General features: G+C 27.6%; 1 protein-coding gene across 1 annotated transcript; it reads right to left on the bottom strand.

The window, feature by feature from the left end:
- Positions 1–8,902: 8,902 nt before the first annotated feature.
- On the bottom strand, positions 8,903–10,998 carry K444DRAFT_645836 (uncharacterized protein; the record flags this gene model as incomplete). Its single annotated transcript, XM_024885130.1, has 10 exons — positions 8,903–9,061; positions 9,214–9,312; positions 9,481–9,579; positions 9,616–9,672; positions 9,715–9,772; positions 9,851–9,883; positions 9,980–10,125; positions 10,186–10,420; positions 10,484–10,872; positions 10,924–10,998. The coding sequence occupies 10 exons, from the start codon at positions 10,996–10,998 to the stop codon at positions 8,903–8,905; spliced, it is 1,350 nt and encodes a 449-aa protein (XP_024731902.1).
- Positions 10,999–19,639: the final 8,641 nt, after the last annotated feature.

The raw sequence follows: 19,639 nt of genomic DNA, 5'->3' as shown, positions 1-19,639 counted from the left end.
TTTTCTTAGAATAGCATGTTATCTGAGTCTTTTGCTATTATTTTATATATATAAAATAATTAGTGGCCATATAAGATTAAAGGTAGTGGTATTATTATGGCAGAATTCCTTTAGTAAACTATGATATGGCATATGTTTATTATAAGAATCCGGCTATTATATAGGCATATAAGATTAACTTTGTGAAATTAGGAAGTTACCTTGAGATTTATAGTATATATAAATTATTATTTTAAACGCTATAATTATGTTATAAATATGGGGAATTAGCACCTATAATAAGTTTATTAGTAAAAGTTCTTAAAATGATCAAAAACGAGATTTTTAGAGCGTATATGGCCGAGTTAATGTTTTAATAGAAATAGAAATATTTTTAATTTTAAGAATAATACTGGCCAGTTAACTATTATATATTTAATAAGATTGCCGAATTTTTAATAATAATTAAACTTAATCCTTATAAATAACTTCTTAATATTATAACCGATTTAAGAACTTATAAATCTAGACATAACGACTTTTAGTATAACTGGAAATACAAATTAAACCCTTTTAATAGTTTATTATCTTAAAAAAATTATATTAATAATATAAAAAATGTAAGAAACCTTATTTATTATTATTTATAACTATTTTTTTTAAGCTTTTTCAGATAAATATAATTTCGTGAATTACATTATAATATTGTTTTTTTTAGATACTTACTTTATAATATAGCTATTTAAAAAGGACTTTGACCTTAATATATTAACTGGCCATTATGAATTTTTTAATTTTAAAAAGACCATTAGCTATTTAATATTATTAATATTGTTTTTAAAGTATGGCGAGCTATTTATATATAAGTTATTAAATAGGTAGAGGTTCTATATGGCTTATAATATAAATATAACATGGGAACCGCTTAGTAAAGGCTTGTTTTACGTAGTATTAAAGGCTTTATATTTAAAAACTAATAATATTAAAGGTTTAAACTTTTATTAAAAGCTTTATATATTATAATTAGTTTACTTTAAATAGCAAGTTTTTAACTTTGTCAATTTATAAAGCCTGTTTTTATTCACTTAAAAAAACTTGAGATTAAAAGAAACAAAAAAGATCTAAATCTACTTTTAAAGTATAAGGAGGATAAAGATGTTTTTTAAGAGGCGTTTAATATATATTTAGAATATAAATCATTTTTATTATATAGTCGAATTATATACCCTTTTAGGATCTTAATATAAATTAATTTTGCTTTATATCTAGCAAATACTAAATATAACATATATAGATTATATATATTCCATTTTTAATACTTCTATTAAATAATCTTAGTCCCAAGTTGTCTAATAAAATCAAAATATATATAGCAATTTTATATAATATTTAATATTATAGAAATAGTTATTATTAAAAGGTATTTCATTATCTCTAACTAATTAAATAAGCGATTCTGTAAAGTCTATTATCTTGAGATATTATTTCATATTTTTTGCTACTTTTTAATTAGTGTTTAAAAAGTAGTTAAGGCAAAATATTATAATATATATTAAAAGTTATCTTTTCTATTATAATTATATAAAAGTCGAGTTACTTTATGTTTTCTAAAACGCGGCTTTTTCTAATCAAGATATCTCTTAATATTTATCTAACTAATCAAAGATCTTATATATTAATATTAGCTTTTATAACTTTATATAAGTAGATATTTGCTAGATTATTCTCAATATAATCTTATATAGTAATATTTTAAAATTTATTAAGTTTAAATTTTTTTCTAATAACTAATATATATTTAATAATAAAATTACTATAAAACAGATTATAATTAGTTAAAAACTTAAGTGTATTTAAGATTTTTATTAATTAGTACAAAGTATCCCGCAGCCTTTTCGACTTAACTTATATCTTTATATATTTTATATATGTTTAAGACAGACTATAGATATTGGGCTGCCGTTATTATAACAGTAATAAATAATAGGGGTTTTAAGATATATAGCTTATATTATTTTTTGAGATTATTATTATAATTATCGGCGTTAATAAGTAGTTAATAGCTAATATTGGAGTTGCTATCATTAAAGCCGATAATATTAATATATCTAAGTATATATAATATATTCTATTTACTTATAGTTTTCAAGGCATTAATTTGAATAACGCTTAATATTAACTTATATATTACAAGTTTTACTTAGATGCCCCCGAACTTAAAGTTATTATTAATATAATTATAGTTAAGAGTAGGATCTGAGGCGCTAGTTAATTATTTAATAGCTAATAATTTCTTTTTAATATTTTGGTTTTGGTTTATACCTTTTAAATGCCATATATCTATAGCTCGCCTAGATATCGCTTTTAAGGTAGGTATTATTTTATTATTTTTTATTTGACTAACAAGGTAGCGCCGGGTTTTATAAAATTATAGTCTATTTAAAGTATAGTATAAAGTTAGCATATAATTTAAAACGTTTATAAACTTATAGTAAATTAATAACAGATGACTTTTTATTATCGAAACTTTAAAAAGATAGCGTTTATTTAGATTAAATTATATAATTTGCTGTTTATATATTAATTTGCTAAGAAGGATTTGTTTATTGCGGGCTGTTTTATTAATTTTAATTAATATTTATTTTGTTATATATGTTTTATCTCAGTTAACCTGTAAGTAAGTGCCTGTTTAATTTATTGCTTTTGAAAGTTTGTTAATAATTTGGGCAATAAAATAAAGAGAGGTAATAAGAACTTATTAATAAGTAAAATAAGGGCTAAATCTATTATTATATTATATAAAATTCTTATATAGGTAGGAAAGATAAGAGTAGTAAAAATCGGCTTATACTGTAACTAAACGAATTTCAATCCTATTTAATAATATATTAGAATATTTTCACGGAAATTTCTGAGACTCTTTAGGTAGGGTATTCCGTTGGTATAATATTCTAAGGCGCGGCTGACATCTTGCGTAAAATATTCCTGTACGCAGAATATTCTACTGGCGGAATACTCCGAGATTTGGCTGACATTTAGGCAGAATATTCCAGCTGGCAGAATATTCCTACATATAGAATATTCTGCTGGGGGAATACTCAGAGATTTGGCTGACATTTGGGCAGAATATTCCAGCCGGCAGAATATTTTTATATATAGAATGTTCTGCTGACGGAATATTTTAAGATTTGGCTGACATTTTGAGTAAAATATTTTGCTAACAAAATATTTTAAAATACGGCTAAAGCCATATATAGAATATTTCTACTCTTAGAATATTTTGCTAACAGAATATTATACTCTGCTAATACTTGGAGTAGAATATTTTACTTACGGAAAATTTCCAGATTAATAAAATGTAGTAGTAGTAAATAGCCAAATATTATTATGGTCCAGAAATAGATTTTATTTTAGGGTAGAGAAGATATAAATGTAAATAAGATATAATAGTGATTAAATCCATGTATTAAAACTATGATTTATTTGTTTTTATTTATAAGTAAATATATAAGATATTTAGCCAGACGGCGTTTTTTGATAATACCGAATCTCTGGATCACTTCTATGAAACAGCGCGTTTTAATATAGCTCTGATCAGGTTAAACAATTTATTATATTAATCTTTTAAAGGAAGGCCTTGAATTTCATTTTAGTTAAAAAATACCGAGTACTAACTAAAAGAATTTAGACTTTGAAAATGTTTTTTAAATGTTTATAAAAACTATATTAAGGCCGAAATTTCTTAGTTAATTTTGGCTACTGCTCTAGCCCGGTTTAAATTAATAATTAATAATCTTTAAAACGCGGGATATATTAAGCGTTTTTACTTTTCAAAAAGCGCTTTTTTAACATATTATTATAAACAGTATTAATTAAAAGTTATAAAGTAGTATATTTATTTATATAATAAGTAGTAGGCGGTTAAGCTTTATAATAAAGATATATATAAGCCTTTAATACTAATATAAGTGAATTTTATAATAATATAGAAAGATAGGATAATAAGTATTATATATAAAAGCAAAATTATAATATTAAGTCAATTTCATATAATAATAGGACCGTCTTTTAATTTCTAGATATAAAGTTTGACTAGAGGACGGCGTGGCAGTTAAAGGACGCGGAGAATAATCTTAAAACTATAGAGAAGAGGTCAGCTTTATATAAGGGCTTTATATTTTTAAAACTATTTATTAATTTTTAGGCATTTTTCTAAAAAGGCACTTTATATAAATATAAATTATTTAAATATAATAAAATAGGCATAATTCCTTTAATATATATAATATTAACATGCCATTTTAGGAATTAATATAATATTTAGATCGTATTAAGTACGTTTAGACCTTTATACTTAATAGTAACAAAAAGCTTATATATAATCTAGATCTTGAGACCGTAAAGCTATTTAAAAAAAAGGCCTCTAAAATATTATTAGCCGATAGAGACTTTATTATCTAAGTTATTGAGAGTAAAAATGCATTTTTATTATTATATAATAATATTCAAAAATTAAGATTACTATAGAACGTTATTACTATTAATAGGATAATCTTTTTAATTAAGACGCTCGTCAAGGATTTTTTATACCTAGAGGACTATATAAAAGTAATATAGATACTTATTAACTTAATAAAGTATTATATAAGAGAGGCAATTCAATATATATAATATAAATATAATAGAGATTATATAATATTAAAAAGTATTAATAGGGTCGCCTAATATAGTAATATATAAACAGATAATAAAAAGAGATTTAAGATAATATATATTTAATTATAGATGTTTATTATATATAATTTCTGTTTACTTATAAACCTCGTCCCAAAATTAGATAATAAAAAAAAGATATTTAATATTAGTTTAGATCTTTAATATTTTTTTAAATTTATTAAATTTATAAACGTTTTTAGATTTAGGTTTAATGTAATTACTAGTATTCTTAATACTAACGCAGATTAAAAGTATGTCAGGAATATACTTATAATAACTAGGCCGCTAGGCAGATATAATTATAATTTTAAATCAGAAATTATTAGTTATTATTAACTTTTAATTCGTATTCGCACTAAATAGTAAAAACTTTTTAGGCCACCGGTTTGGACTATTATATTATTAAATGTCAAGATGAAATAACGGTATAAAAGGCTATATAATTAGACGTTTAAAAAATATGCTTTTTATTTTTTTATATGTAATATTTATGAAATACCAAAAAGTAGTAAGTATGTTATAGATTTATTTATTAAGCGAAGTATTGTAATTTTTTTTTTCGCATTTTAATATTATTTTTTGAGATTGCTTATTATGGTAATAAAATGAAAGGGGTAGTTATAGATAGTCGTAATATATTATAATAGCGAAATTAAGTGAGTTAAACCCAAATGAGCACGTTAGTTAGGGATGTAGTTTAAAATGCCATACTTATATTATGCCTAGAAAAATGTGAAAAACAGGTTATAAAATAATAATAAAAAATTTGTTATTATAAAGTAAAATTATTAGAGGTTTAAGTGAATTTTAAATAATTATTTGGCGAGGTTTAGCCGGGCCGAAACAGAATTAAAAAATTAAAGGCTATTAATTTTGACTAATTATATAAAAATTCATAAATATATTTTGAGTTAGCTAAAAAGTTATATTAAAGTTAATAGAAGATAAAATTTTTTAAAAAGATAATTATAGATCATGAATCTGCTTATAAAATATAAATTATATAAATAAAATAATATTAAGATTAATGAGAGATAGCAGTTAAATTAAAGAAATATTATTTAATAATTATAGACTTTAAGTATAGAATCTCGGAGTATAAGTTTGAGAGTAATAAGCAAGTATTAGCGGTAGAAATATTATAATAGTAGTTTATTATATATTTATAATAAGTAATAATAGAATTAAAAGTATTATAGTCAAGAATTACTTAATAAGAGAGGAGTGACTTATAAAGGCCAGAAGATATTAATATTAGGGTAATGTTTTAAGGCTTTTAAGAAAGAGTTACCGAATTAGAACTTATTAGTTAATGGCAGGCCGAAAACTTAAGGAACTCTATAGAAATAGTTATTATTAAAGGCAGAACTTTAAATATAATATTTATAAAAATTAAAGAGATTAAAGTAAAAGTGAAGAAGATAAATATAACTTTTATAAAACGACTTCAGTTTGAGTAGAATTATAAAGATAGTAATTATAAGACTATTTATTTACATAAATTTTAATTTAAAGATCTTTTTATAGCAGGAGTATAGTTTAATAAGATTAAAAACCTAAAAAGGTTTATTGCCAAGTTTATTACTTTTTATAATCAGAATAACTTAATATATAATGAAAATATTTATATAAAAAATTTTAAATAATAAAAGCTGGTTTTAGGTAACTGGTTTATTATTATAAATAAAATAGGAACAGGTATTGAAATAGAGACCCCTGATCTTAAGCAAATATTAGTAATTATAAGCAGACGAGTTAAAGTTTTAGAATAAAAAGGCCAGGCTGTTTATAACTTTTAAGTAGAACTGGATATAGTAAGGGCAGCCGCCAAAAGCTAATGGCAAAAGGCAAAATATATTAAATAGCTTAAAAAAAAGTTTATAAAGGTAAAGAAGTAGTTGCAGCAAGAATAAATGGCTATTAGAGACTTTGGAGAAAACTTAAAAATAATATATAATGTTATATAAAGAGATATAGAACTTATAAATATCCTTAAAAAAGAACTAGATATAGCCAAGATAAAAAATAAAGTACTACTCTAGTAAGAGAAGGCAGCTATTACAGAGCTTATAATAGAATTAAATATAGTTAAAACAGAAACTAAAACCTTATGGAAAGAGACAGAATAAGTTTATAGACTAGAGACAGAATTAAATAATTTAAGAATAGTATTATAAATAATAAATAGTATATAAGCAGAGCTAAAAAAGATAAAATAGGACTTAGAAGACTTAAGGCAGGTATTAAGTTTATATATTAAGGATCTAAAATTAGTTAAAGCCGAAGTTAATAAGAGGCTAGAGATTTTAAAGAGTTAAGTAACCGGCCTGGAAAAGGACTTAGAGGTAGTATGGCAATTTATTAATAAGAGGGAAAAAGAGTTAGTAAGCTTAAAGCTTAAGATTAATAATAAAGATAAGTATATAAAGTTATTAAAAGTATAGTTATTTAAAACGAACCGCTTAATATAGTTAGAGAAAAAGAAAGAGAAATTTAAGGCTAAGCAGAAGGAGATTTAAGTAATGTTAGCCAGGGCAAAAGTTTCTAATAGCCAGGATCTTAGGGAACTTTTGTAATAGGAAGTGTTTATTAATATTAATTTTTTATAAGTTAAAGAGAAAATAATCAAAACGGGATTAGATATTATAAGATATATAAAATATAAAATACGCTTTGAAAGTTTTAAAACAAGGCGCTAAACAAGCGTTGACTATGTTTTTATAGAAGACTTAGAAAAGAGATTTAAGGAATTACATAATCAGGTTATATATTATTTCGTAAATAATATTATGACGGTAGTAGAGCTTAAAAAGTATAAAGACTTTTTAGCAAATTAAAAGCATTTTATTAACTATAGGGAATTCTTTTACTATGGTTATAATCCACCTTGGAAGAGACATTGCGGTCTAGATAATATAGTAGAGGATTTGAAGAGTACAGCAGGACCTAGAACTCGAGAACTAGTAAGACTTCGCACCAAGTCCAAAGTATCGTCTTTTTTATCTCCTTCTATATTTGGTTCAAGGCAGGATGGGGATAGGTCGTAGCGAAAGTGATATTGCCGTTGAAGTTGCGTTTGTGCGTGTTCGACACGTAACTTATGTTCGGTTTTTGTTTCGAAGGATCTGTTAATGGAACGGTCTTCCTTGTGCGGGGATGGCGGAAGGACTCTGCGAGATTGACAGCGCGTAATACAGATGTAAACTGGCCACTGGACCTTGGAAGATCGTTTGTAAAGGCTGTTGCGGAGCTGATCTAACGATGGACTTGATCCAAAGTTGCTGCACCACGCTGCGCTAACCAAAATAGGTTAGAGCCAAGGAAGAGTCTCGGAGCTATCGGTACCGCCAATCCTTCCTCGAAATACATACAGCAGCCTGAAATCATATCAACTGGATGCGTCAAGTACTTAGGACATAGGTAGGAGGAGAAGTTTTAGACACGCAGCCGTAACAGGTTGTAAGGAACACGTTCCCATAAAGAGTCACATAGGATGCTCTGTTGGTAGGAACATTCATTCAAGGTTAAGACATAATGGGGTTGAATCGTAATACTATATTTCTATGCTATAGTCTTAAAAATCAAGGCTCAAGCACTAATTACGTATAACGACCAGTAATTACATAAGAGATGCCTTATCATTTATGTCTATGAATTTTTTAAGTTAGAATTTACAGGTGGTTCCCAATAACATAGGATAAGACTGACTAAATGTTTGAACTAAAATTCTAGTTCTTTAAATATAGCCCGTTTCGATACAACTTTGGACTTCTTCTTGTCTTTCTTCTTCTTCGGAAGGTAAGAATCCTCTTCCTCTACTAGTAGCATGTCTATAGCCTTGGGTATCTCAATGGCTTCTAAGGGATCGGGCTCAACTGCCCTCTTGACGATATCTCTGCTCAAGGGCTTGGATTCCTCGGAGGCTGGGCTTCCACGGTCGTAAGAACTATTAGACAAAGATCTAACGTCTAACTCAGACCCCTTATCAGAAGAACCTCCATCGTCGTCGCTAGGATTAAAGTTTACAGATTTGAACCAGGTACCTCTATAAGTCGTACTATCATCCGCACCTATTCAACACATAAGTAATGCGTCAGAATGCGACAGGCTAGGTGAGTTTCTTACCAAGAACTCTGACGCCGATAAAGCTTTTGCAGGTTTCGGAGCCTTTTATAAGGATATCCAGCTATTTGGTTAGTTATTCGCGCTAGGCGCGGTTTTCCTTAGATTCGCCAGTAATGCGAGTTATAAGGTCGGCGGGCATAGAAGTGACAGTAATAGGAGAAAAGATATCGTAAAGTGGAGAGATAAGCTTAGATTTAATAACTTCGATAGCAATATTGTCGACGAAACGTTTTAGAGCAACCTGTTCAATACATAGATCGGTTAGCTATAGGATCTATAGAAGAAGGGGCGAGAAGTAAAGAAAGAAGCAGGCAACCTTATAGTAAGCCTCTATATATAATCTAAAGCTTCGGAACATGCAAAGCGGTTCATGTTAGGTTCTATACGTTATACTAGAGCTACTACAAGAGAATTAAGATCTTTGTTTTGGCCGCCGAAATATACGGAACTAAGGGAAGAGACACCAAAAAAATCCTTTATAATTCTTATATACTTATCCTTGCTTTATTTGTTCCGAACCTTTTAAAGAGCCTCGGTAAAATAGTAGTTATATGTAATTGGATAGCTTTTCTAATATAGTATTAGTAGTTCGGTGCTTTTTTCGTTCAGAGTCCTTAATAGCTAATCTAGAGCAGGCTCGAAGATCTTTTAGAAAAGTACTTTGGAGATTATAGTATTAGCGATATAGGTAGTTATGAGATTAAGGAATTCTTTAGCGGCCTTCCAGACTTTTTCAATATACTTCCGGGTAATTACTTTCTAAGGAGATAATTATTCTAGGAATAAATCTGCTACTATTATAGGATTAAAGGTTCCCGGTAACTCTCGACCCTTTGTCCTCCGTATTAGGTACTATATGTAATCTATAAATTCTTCTCTTATAGCCGTAGTTACTCCTTTAGGAACAGTAGTTTTCTTTAGAGAGTCAATAATCTTATGGCAGTAACCTTGTCTGGTAATATATTCCGTAAAGTCTAGGTTAAGGTTCTATACTATAGCCCGTATATGCTTTTAATAGCCGGGTTCAGACTTCGCATCCTCAAAGAACGGATTATTATACGTACTATCTATGGATGCTTTAATTAGAGAGTGGAATAATTAACTAATATGGAGTAAATAGAGTTATTATTCGTCCAAGGTCGCTCGAGGTTCTCCTAACTTATCTAGCCGACTATAGTATGCTTTGGATTTGATTTCGATTTCATTAATTAAGCTAGGTAGTTCAGTAGCAATCTGTCCGAGAAGAACCTTACTAAGCCTTTTCCGTAACTTGTTAATGCCCAAGAGCGAGCGAGACAGATTCTCCTATATCCCTCGAGCGAAGAATTCCTCCTCCTTAATATCGCGATCAGCCAACGACCATACTCCCGTTTCGGAGTCCATGTTTTTCAAAACATGCCATCCAAGATAAAACTCGACGTCCTGGTTCCTTATAAGAGAGATATATATAGCTTTACTTTCGGAACCAAGGATCAGAGTATCCGGCTTTATAATAATACCCAGTGTTCGATTACCACTTTTATTAGTAGTGCAGGCGAGCTTTAAGACGATCTGGTTCGCATAGTCATTCTTGGCGGAGATTACCGCGAGGATAATGCTTCTAGGTTCCTTTATATAGGCCTGAACGACGTCTTGTACTAGCTCGATATCGGAAGCAGATTACTGTTTTGTTTCGGAGTGGATGAGTCCGGGCAGGTCCATAATAGTCAAGTAAGGCCGATCGGGGCCTGAGACCTCAATACGAAGGAGGTCCTTCGAGAAAGCTTTGCCATGCGTTGAGATTGCCATAGCTGCTTTTGCGTTCTTAATTAGTATTGAAAGCCCATCGAAGCCATCTAGCTTCTCGTAAAAGCCACTGAGGGAGATTTGCTCGGATTCGCTGCGAGAGTAATGTGGGACGATTGATACGGTTACGCCAATGTGTAAAGTCTTGCGGAGGACTAATTCTATCGGAAATCGAGTGCACAGGTTGCTCTTGATCGGAAATAATACGCCGGAAATTGCTTCTAACACAGAGCTTTTCCTAGAAGACTGGTCCCCGTATACAATGATCTGTAGCAGTGAGACATAATGACTGATGCCTTACGAACGGAGACAGTCGACGGAGTCGAGTAGATCTAGTTGATCTTTAGAACACAAGCCGTTTAGGGTATCTGTATAGAATGGTTTCAAGACCATTTTGAATGTCGATGGCGAAGTTAGACTTGATTAAAGTACGTGAAGTGCGTCGAGGCGGCAGAAGGTGGAGATGAAGTAGCAAAGCAGCGAGGCACTGTGAATAATACCGCGAAAGCAGTCAAGGACAGACAAGCATATTAATAGATGAGGCATTTGATGTGAGCAGCAGATTGATTGGTAGCCTCGTTTTGAGGCATTGGGAATAACTGCCACTTAGCTCATGCTGTGTAACCGTCGTCTGCTGGTGCGACAGCTGTGGTCACTTGGCCATCTCTCTATCCGCGAAGGGCGATTGGAAGAGAGTATCCATCCTCCACACGAAAACAAACGACATGTCGCCTCCGGTAGAGGGGTGTGGTTGCACAGTGGAAGGATCTTTGCGTGCTTATTTGCCAGGGCTTGCAATTCAAGCGTCGAATTAGAAAGGTGAATCGGTTCAACACTGGACGCTCCGCACGGGATGCCAGACTTGACTGCAAGCTTTAGCTCGAGTCACTTGCGAAGTAGAGATCATGCAAGATAGCACTTCTTTGAGCTCGAGTATTCCACAAGAGGAGCGGTTCGAACTCTGCTATTGCGCTTTCCGCAGACGCAGAGCCGTAAGTTGATATTAGCTTGCGGGGTTCGTGTACTTGGATGAAGATGATAAAGGTAGGATGTAGATTTTGCGGTGAGGGCGTTCCTATCATTACTCGAGCTCCCGCTTAAATGCACGCCCCGCTTAAATGCACGGCCGAATTGCATAGAAAATCGCGAAAACTTATAGTTTTAATACCTTTATAACTTTTATATTAATTAATAAAAAAACTTACTTCTTTAAATATAATATATTAAAATAGTAAGAGTTCTATATTATAACCTTAAAAAGAATAATATCGTAAATATAAGTACTTTATTTTAAAGATTTATAAAAGACGTAATTTTTTTCTTGTAAAAATATTTTAAAAAATTAATTTATATAAGAATAAAATATCTAAAAATAGAACTTCAAATTTTTTAAGTTTTATATATTAATATATATAAATATTTATAAAAGATTTATATTTTACATATTATTAAGTAATTGAAATTTTAATTAGTTTAATTTTTTAAAAATTATAAAAAGATTATAAATAATAATAGTTTTAAACAAAAGCTATTAATTAAACTTAAATAAAATTGCTTATATTACTTATGTAAAGTTTAAAAAACTTAGAAATATTTTTATTTAATTTTTAATCTTTAAAATATTAAAATATTCTAGTTTTTTTTAATAATTTTTAAATTAAATAAATTAAATAAGTATTTATCAAAATTATTTAATAATATAAGTTTTTTATAAGGTAAGAACTATATTTAAAGGTTAATATTTGTTTTGTTTTTAATTAATATATAAGAATTTAAATAAATATAATTATTATTAAAATCCTAAATAAAAAATTAAAATTAAATATATAATAAATATTTCTTAGACTTTTGAGGGCTTAAACCCCTTTTATAATAATAGTAAGAAAATTGAATTAAAAAAAATTCTTTTAAATTGAATTATTTTTAATTATATTAAAACTTGAAAAATAAATCTTAAATTTTAAAAATTTTAAAACTTTAAAATTATATTTCATCTTTTAAAAGGCATTTAAAGGTTATATTTAAGCTAAGAAATTTAATATATATTATTTTAAAAATAATTAAATAAAGGTTTTATAGGATTTATTAATATTATAAAAGTTATTAATTCTTTTAATAAATTACTTATTTCTTAAAAAAGTACAAATATTATTAATAAAATTAATGAATTATTATAAAAGTTATATAAAGTATAAATATAGAGTACCTAGTAATTCTATAATAGCTTACTTTCTATAAACATAATTTGTAGTTATTTAATAATTAAATATTTTAGTTTTCTAGTTACGCGTGCATTTAAGCGGGCCGTGCATTTAAGCGGGAGCTCGAGTACTAACCAAATTAGGTTTAGTTAGCATGCGAATTCGAAGCGGGGTCGACAGTGGCACCTCACCCTCGCGACTGTATCACGGCAGGGAGGCCTATGATGCTCAAACAACGAATCGTGCGTTTACCAACGACTTCCCATTCGACACAATGATTCAAAATTCCTTATCACACATGCTTTTTCAGCAACCAGTCGTCGGGAGCCTCAAAACTGCCTTCAGTTGAACCGGGAGGCCTCATAGCCTGATGAGGCTTCCCAAAGCATGTCCTGCATAGATGAAGTGTTTCTAAAGGTTCCTACGCTCTACCTCCTTCAATCATAGCCTTCTCACGCTGCGACCTATAGCTCTGTCCATTTGCGTAAAATCTTTAGCCAATTATCCATAAGTCTGGCAGATCACAACACACAAGTTCCAGAATGCCGTGAGTACTCGCGAGATACTCTCTGCATTTTATGGGAACAACCACTGACTTCAAGACACAACAGACCCGGGCCCTGCTTCGACTTCAAACGCGGTTATTGCCGCCGCGGCATCCACTATCGATTCAGCCATGACACAGTAACGAGCACCGCAAGCTTATCAAATACCACAAACCCACAGCCTCGTAAGAACGAAACCGAAGCAATCTGCCGAAAATGGATATATATGATTCCCAGACCCAATATGAATTCTTTATGGTTCAAAGCTACTATAGATACAAAAAAGTTCTTCCAGATAGGCTGGAATCTCATTAAGAGTAAGGATATAGGAATACGCTAGTATATTATTACTAAACTCGGTATAGAGACGGGGCTTGCAATTATTAAGACCTTAACGGATAGTATAGATACCAGCCAAAGGAATAAAACTACTCTCTCGATATTTAGAGATAGGACTCTTTATTTCTATAAGATTATCTCTTACCCAGATATACTATCCTCGCTAATACTAGAGACTCCTGTTAATACTATCTATACCTTTCTCTTTAGTCCTAGCGGTTAATATAGGCTCTATATATTTCGTTCTATAGTAACTGCTCTAAGTAAAATGATTCTAGGACATTCTCCGAGTAATAAGAACGCCTCTACTATTGCCGTATTATTGAGTCTTGCTATTCTAGATTAGCTAATTAAGATTAACCAGAGTACTTAAGTTATTAAAGGCTTTATTACTATTATAGAGATAATCTCTGCTTATATTCCGGAGAACTTCATAATACCGAATATATAATAAAGCCTTACTCGAATTAAATATCGTCTTAATATTAGCTCTTTATTATCCTTTATACTAGCCCAATTAACTCTGCAAAACCTTCTATCTATAGCCTTCGAGTTAAGTCAAGACTTGCCTGGAAATCTCTCTAATAATAGTACTTAATATAATAATAACTATACAGGTATTATAAGGCACGTAATAGTAGGGTAATATACAAGTAGTCAAGGTAAGTAAGCTGTGGAGTGACGCTTGCAAGTATAACTGATTCCAAGAATTGATTCTAATAAGAGACTAATTAATATCCCTTCTAAAGCTAGGAGCGTCTCCCTATATATTCCCTAGTACTTAGCCAGGTATGCAAAGCCCTTTACTTAATTAGGAAATCTCATATAATCCATATAATTCCGATTATAAGCTATATTCAAAATAGGAAACTAGATCTATAATATCTGATACCTATCTATATACTATTATATATACCTATTATATTAACCTCTCTTCTGGGCCCTTATCCCCAAGAGGCCTGGGAAAACTATAAATAGCTTTATAAATATCTCCCTAAAACTTTCCTGGCTACTAGCTTTCCCTAAAGACTTCCTATAATTGCCCCATTATTATACTAGGTAATAGAGTTAAGGATATAGTTTACTAACCCTTCCTAGCTAGTTTACAAATTACCTCTGGTAATTCCCTCTTATAAAGGTAATATAAATATAGTATATACTATTAGATATAAAGCTTATTTAATTTCCTAATTAGTTTATAAATCCTAACTTAGCCTTTATTCGCAAATAAATTATTATTCTATAGGCCTAAAAGCTTGGAAAAGTTAATTCGATTTTCTAGTTTATTTATAAATTCCTTCTTTGGAATTTTCTGGATATTCCTAGTATAGAGCCGGTTCCGAATTTATAATTACTATTCGGAGAAAGAATATTATAAAAAGGCCTCTCTTTTCCTACTAACTAACCTTTCTTTTTCTTAACTATAATACTATATCTAGCTTCTTCTTATTTCTTACCTTCTTTCTTTAAGTCTTCTTTAAGCTTCTTTAAGCTCCTTTAAGCCTTATTTAAGCTTTATTTAAGTCCTTTTCTAATTCTCTCTTCTATTTCTTTATTTATTAAGATAAATACTTCTCTTAGTACTTTTTAGCCTATTACTATCTATTTAGCTAATATTCCTATATTCTTAATTTACTCTTATTATTTTTAATATTCCAAGAATATTACTAAATTTCCTAATCTTATTTATATTAAGAGTAATAATTACTCGGTATATAATTACTATTATTCTAAGAATAAGAAATATAATCCTATAAGTTATAAATTTCTTCTTTTATTTCTTATTCTAATATTATTTAAAGTTCCTTAAATATATATAGTATAATTAAACTGCCTTCTTTAAGCTATTAATATATATAAGTATTTTTCCTATTCTTTACCTAAAAGAGAAAAGGCTATTACTGCCCTTCTTTTATACTAAACTATATATACTTCTTATATTAAAGCTATTATTTGAGGCTAATAGATTTCCTTAATAATCCAAGAAATAGATTAAGTAATTCTTACTAGCTTAGTATAAGTATAAAGTACTTTTAATAGTATAATTAATATTCTTTAGTATTAAGTAAGTTTACTTTTTCCTCGTTTCTTACTAATAGCTAATAGCTTTATAGGCTAATTTACTACCTATTTCTTAAAAGAATCCTAATAAGGATAATAATAAGAATAATAGAGAATAGTTATAAGAATAGGGTATTTATAGGATATAGAAATTAGAGTTTTTAATAATTTTTATATGGTTTTTCTAAAAATAAATATATAGTTTTTTAATAGTTTCCTAATAAAAGCATTTATTTTTTATACCTTTATTTAGCTAATAGTATTATAATATTACTCTTTTCCAAGTATTCTTATAATTCTTGAGCTATATTTTCCAGATTACTTAATAGTTTTTATATATTATTTATTAATAAATAGCTTTTCTAATAAATGAGATATTTCTTTTCTTTTCTGCCTTTCCTATAGGCTATAATAGATTTCACCTCAAATTCCTCTTTGCCCTTAATCTCAACTAGCTCTAGTTCTACTATAGTACTAGCTTGCGGATATTATAGTTTCAAGAAAGAAATATAGAAAATATTATAGATCTAATATAATAGTAATAATTCCAAATAGTATACCTATTTATATATTCCTATAATTTCCAGAACTTTAAAGAGGCCGAGATATTTATTTACTAGCTTTATACTAGATTATAGCTATTAAATATTCTTTATATAAAGTATAATTTTATTATATATCTTGAACTTCTTATTAATATATTTCTTATTATAGTACTTTTTCTATATATCTATTACTTCTTACTATTATTTCTCTAGTATCTTCCGTTTTACTTGAATTCTTTATACTCTTTCCTATACTACTAGTACTTCTTTTTTTGAAATATTATTCTTAATATATAGTTTAATACTAGAATAGAATTCATATAAGATATAAAATAGAAATATTTCTATTATTAAATATATAAAGTTATTATATGTGAATTCTATAAGAATAAGCTTTACTATCTAGTTATCCTACTAGTAGCTAGTATAATATCTTAAGTATTATTCTAGAGTTTGGTTTAGATTCTCTATTTATCTATTAGTTTATAAATAGAATACTATACTTAGTTATTATTAAACCTTTAAATAGAAATATAGATTTAACTAGAACTTACTTATAAAAACAGATCCTCTATTAGAGGTTATACCTATAGGCATACCAAAATCTTTAATAATATAATATATAAATAGCTCTACTAGCTTAGGAGCCAAGACCTTTTTAGTAATTAGAATATATTATACTATTTTCATATATTTATTAATAATAATAAGTATAGAATTATATACTTTACTATAAAACCTAAAAAGGAATAGCTCTATAATAAAGTCTATAATAATTTCTTACTATAGCTTAAAAAAAAAAGGAAATAAACTAAGTATACTATATAGTAAATATCTCTTTATCTTGGTCTATTAATATATAAGATAGGTTCTAATATAGTCTTTTATATCCTTTCTTATACTTTACTAGAAGTACTTTCTCTAGAGGATCTCTAGTATCTTACTAATACTAAAATATCTATCTATAGGATTATTATAGTTAGCTTATAGTAATTTTTCTTTAAGAGCCGACTTATTTAGTATATAAATAGTACCCTAATATCTTAATAACCCAGATATATTAAGTTCCTAAGTCTTAATAGCTCTAGTAAAGGTTCCCTTTAAGAACTATTTATATTACTAGTATTATACTAATAAATTAAGCCTTTAGTACTATAATAATAGTTTAAGTAATATCTCTCTATTTTTTTTATATATTATTTCGGACCTAGCTGCCTATATAGCTAGAATCTATAGTATATACTATTTGTAACTAGCTATACTAGTAATAGGCTTAAATAATAATATTTCCGATACTATTCTATTACTAAAATAGACTTCCTTTTCGGAATTCCTTAGTATTTCACTAATTGAGAAGTATCTACCTTTTCTCTTCTAGGCCTTATATTATAGTATTATAGAAATAGTATAGTATCCTATTACTATTACCTATAGGATTCTCTATTCTGTATTCTATAGCTTATTATAAAATATAGGTAGTAAAGTATTTTTATTTATATCTACTATAAAGTCTGGCTTTCTTAATAGCCTATTAGTAAGATTATTATATTCCGGCCAGTATTCTAAAATAAAGTTAAAGGCAGCTAGCTCTTCTACTTATCTTATCTATTAACTATTTAGTTTTCTTTTAGTTATAAAGTATTTTAAGTTATTATAATCTGTTTTAATAATAATAGTATACCAGATATATATTAGGTAATACTACTAAGTATAAAATACTAGAATAATAGCTAAAAGTTTAGAATTATATGTTTTATATTTATTCTTAATTATAGTTATCTTTTTTAAATAGAAAATAATAGGGTATTACCTGGCTTCTGCTTCCTTATTAAAGAGCTAGGAAATTATACTTATAATTACAAATCCTGAAATATTTATTTCTATATAAATCTTTAAAACTAGATTAAAATAATAAAGAATTAGTACTATTATAAATATAATTTATAGCTTTCTAAAAGCCTTATTTACCTTATCTATCTAGCTAAACTAATATAGTAGTTTTCTGCTAGTTTTTAGTAAATTAGTTAACCCTTTTACTATCCTAAAGTATTTATAAATAAACCTCTAGTAAAAGTTAGTAAAATCCAGGAATATTTAAACTTCTTAGATATTATTTTTTAGGGCCGGCTATTCTCTAATAGCTATAATCCGGCTAGCCTCTATTTCTATATTATCTAGGCTAATTATAAATTCCAGAAACTCTATTCTTTCTATATTAAACTCGTATTTTACCAAGTTTATAAAAAGCTAGTATTACTATAATTACTCGAATATATATTAGACTATTATTATATACTATTTTGGGTTTTCTAAATAAATTAAAATATTATCTAGATAAACTATATAAATAATATCTATAAGGCCTACTAGTATATAGTTAATATATATCTGGAATATTATTAGAATATTAGATAATTTAAAGAATATAATATAGTATTTAAAATATCTATAATATATTCGGAATATTGTCTTTTATTTATTATTCTTTTATATTTATAACTAATAATAAGTATCTTTTAAGTCTAGCTTTATATATATCTTTACTTTATAAAGCCTATTTATTATTTTACTAATAAGTAATAATAGTATTTGGTTCTTAATAGTAATCCTATTTAGATTCTAGTAATTAATATATAGATATAAGCCGCCTTCTTTCTTTAAAACAAATATAATTAGGATACTAGCTAGACTAGTAGAATAACGGATTTATTTCTTCTTTAAGCTAGTATTAAGATATTCCTAAAGAATTTCAAGCTTTCTTTCTAATAAAGTATATATAGGATTATATAGTAGTTAGAATCCTAATTCCAGATCTATATAATACTTTATTATATAATAGTCGGGTAGTATACCTATAGCCTCTATAAAGAATATTTAGAAAAAGTTCTAATATTTCCTAGAAAATATAGCTATTCTATTTATAGTAATAGTAATAACTCTTTAACTATCTATTATAAGATAAGTAGTTAATAGAAAAATATATATCTTATACTTTATTATTTTAGTAAACTTTCTGGTATTTAGAACTTTAATCTTCTATAATTAAATCTGGTATTTCTATATTACTTTCCTAAAGGAAATTAGAGAATTAACCTAATAAAACTATAGGAATTCAAGTATTATATTAATATAGTTCAGATCAAAATTATATAATATAAAATATATATTAGCCTTTCTTTAGTTCTCTAGTATATTCTTAATAGTAATCCCAAGAATATAATTTCTATATAAATAAATCCTTCTTTTCTCTAATAAGAATAAGAGAGTTACTCTTAATATTAACGGAATACCTATATCTAAGGCTAACTTCCTCTTTATATAATTAGCCTTTATATTCGAGTTA

This window comes from Hyaloscypha bicolor (assembly GCF_002865645.1).
Source record: "Hyaloscypha bicolor E unplaced genomic scaffold K444scaffold_126, whole genome shotgun sequence".
Lineage (NCBI taxonomy): Eukaryota > Fungi > Ascomycota > Leotiomycetes > Helotiales > Hyaloscyphaceae > Hyaloscypha > Hyaloscypha bicolor.
This window is presented reverse-complemented; position numbering and strand designations above follow the sequence as displayed.